The sequence below is a fragment of the Solanum tuberosum genome, unplaced genomic scaffold, assembly GCF_000226075.1.
Source record: "Solanum tuberosum cultivar DM 1-3 516 R44 unplaced genomic scaffold, SolTub_3.0 scf00949, whole genome shotgun sequence".
NCBI lineage: Eukaryota > Viridiplantae > Streptophyta > Magnoliopsida > Solanales > Solanaceae > Solanum > Solanum tuberosum.
This window is the reverse complement of record NW_006239862.1, coordinates 12,647-15,263: the sequence shown is the minus strand read 5'-3', so window position 1 is coordinate 15,263 and position 2,617 is coordinate 12,647. Positions and strand designations below refer to the sequence as shown.

Genomic DNA, 2,617 nt, shown 5'->3' with positions numbered 1-2,617 from the left:
TTTTTATTACTTGAGAAGGTGACCCTCGATATCTTTTGTCACGTGAAGGACAAAGCCCAAGAGAACAAGAGGCTCTGGTATGTCTTCAGTTTTCTTCTCGTACACAAATATCCATGTAGTCCATTGGTGGTCACATGATGTGATAATAGTGAAGAAATTGTACAACTCTAACAGATCCCCACCAATCACTTTCCAAGTGATTGATTTAGTTTGATGATCGATAGCTTCAATCACTTGCTTTGAAATCTTATCTTTTTCATCTATAATCAATAAAATAAAAAATATAAGAGATGATAACAAGCAACTTCAAGTTGAACATTCACAATTACATATTTTTAGCTCGATCGTTTTATAGGTTTTTCTTTGTTTTTCATTTTCTCCAATGAAATTTGTAAAATGTTTGTATAACGTCTCACAATATTTGATTGATGATGAGAAAATATTTTATGAAAAGTACAAGTTAAAGTTCAATCATTTCTTCAGAAAATTGGAAGGTGTTCTCATAAAATATTTTTTATTACTAAAGATTAATAATGTCAAAATATTTGGAGCAAACAAAAACAGATCATTAATGATTTAAATTTGATTGGTTCAACCTTCAACGTTTATATTTATACAACTAATACTCGTTACACTTTGCAAATGTGGGTTTAGACTTGATTACTCTTTTAATAATATTTTTTCGATTTTGCTACATATCTATATTGCGTATAATGACGAGAGGGAGTTGCTCGGATTCCCTAGGGTAAAAAAAAAATATTGCCTATAATAATATTAGCCGTTGAAACTTATAAGTACATAAACTTTTGGGAGCAAATAATATGATCTTAAAAATTAAGACACTTATATGAAAAAATGACTTTCCCCACAAATGAAAGAAGTTATTTTTTCTTTTTAGAGTAAAATGTTTACCCTAGGGTAACTAAACATCATTAAATAACTTTTTTATGAAAAATATTCAGTTGGAAATGAACTTTCTCAGTACCATCAAACACACCTAAATATATATATATATATAAAATGATTCATACGTAGAAAAAGGAATAATGTGTATATATTACCATCATTATATTTCCAGTTAACGACTGAACCAACTTTTACAGTTTCACCTTCATGAATCTCAAAACTTTGGATCTTGCTAGGGCACATGTTGGATATGTGATGAGTTTTGGTGTGAAAAATATCATGAACCAAGTGTCCTCCACACTTCACTTCTACTGAAGCAATCAACTTGCCTTTCACACCCATATATATATTATTATTATTTTAAGTATAACAAAAGATTTTGAAAAGAAAGTGGTGATAAAATGATTACAAGTTATAGTGTTTATATAGATTTCAATTAGCTGCACCAAAAGTTACTATATATATTACAGAACATGATTCACGACAAATCATGGAAGTTTGGTGTTAGATTGTTAACCCATTGAGGAGAAAATGACAAAAAAAAAAGTATTTTATTTTGGAAAACTTATCGAAATTTCACTAGTTTAGGAGTAAATAATTTAGATACACTTTAGTTTGTTAGATCACGAATCTTATCAGATTTTGGTACGTCCAAATATATCTATCTTGTGATACATTGGTTTAGAATTAGATGTAAATGGTTCTAGATATACTGTATCCAATTGGATTCGCATGTATCTGAGATACATAACAAATCTCGTTTGCCTCTCTCTCATCTCGCTCGCTACTTTCTATGTATCGGTATCCCACATACATGTGAATCACACCAGATATATAAAAATACATGTATATCTAGCGTGATTCTCATTTATTTGTGATATATACATGACTATCTCGCTTGCCTCCCACCCCATCTCGCTCGCCTCTCTCCTTATTTTAGTATATATGGTAGCAAAAATGCATGTATTTAGGTGTATCTTCCTCAATATATGATACTTGGTAGGAAACTCTTAATGAGTGGTAAAATTAAAATACCTAATTATTTGAAAATATAGATTAAAAAAATTAGTGTATCTGGTAGTAAAAATGTATGTATCTAAGTGTATCTTCCTCAATATATGATACTTGGTAGGAAACTCTTAATGAGTGGTAAAATTAAAATACCTAATTATTTGAAAATATAGATTAAAAAAATTAGTGTATCTGGTAGTAAAAATGTATGTATCTAAGTGTATCTTCCTCAATATATGATACTTGGTAGGAAACTCTTAATGAGTGGTAAAATTAAAATACCTAATTATTTGAAAATATAGATTAAAAAAATTAGTGTATCTGGTAGTAAAAATGTATGTATCTAAGTGTATCTTCCTCAATATATGATACTTGGTAGGAAACTCTTAATGAGTGGTAAAATTAAAATACCTAATTATTTGAAAATATAGATTAAAAAAATTAGTGTATCTGGTAGTAAAAATGTATGTATCTAAGTGTATCTTCCTCAATATATGATACTTGGTAGGAAACTCTTAATGAGTGGTAAAATTAAAATACCTAATTATTTGAAAATATAGATTAAAAAAATTAGTGTATCTGGTAGTAAAAATGTATGTATCTAAGTGTATCTTCCTCAATATATGATACTTGGTAGGAAACTCTTAATGAGTGGTAAAATTAAAATACCTAATTATTTGAAAATATAGATTAAAAAAAT

At 28.4% G+C, this 2,617-nt stretch overlaps 1 protein-coding gene across 2 annotated transcripts in view; it reads right to left on the bottom strand.

Annotated features, from left to right (window-relative positions):
* LOC102585601 (kirola-like) overlaps positions 1-1,331 on the bottom strand; it is a 3,892-nt gene extending 2,561 nt beyond the window's left edge. Inside the window, exons 1-2 of one of the 2 annotated variants that reach the window (XM_006367753.2) lie at positions 1,062-1,331; positions 1-260 (exon numbers count right to left, since the gene is read on the bottom strand). In XM_006367753.2, the coding sequence (XP_006367815.1) occupies positions 7-260; positions 1,062-1,248 (441 nt within the window). In that variant the 5' untranslated portion in view covers positions 1,249-1,331 and the 3' untranslated portion in view covers positions 1-6. The remainder of the gene's footprint in view (positions 261-1,061) is intronic. The other variant, XR_001472546.1, reaches the window with a different exon arrangement.
* Positions 1,332-2,617: the final 1,286 nt, after the last annotated feature.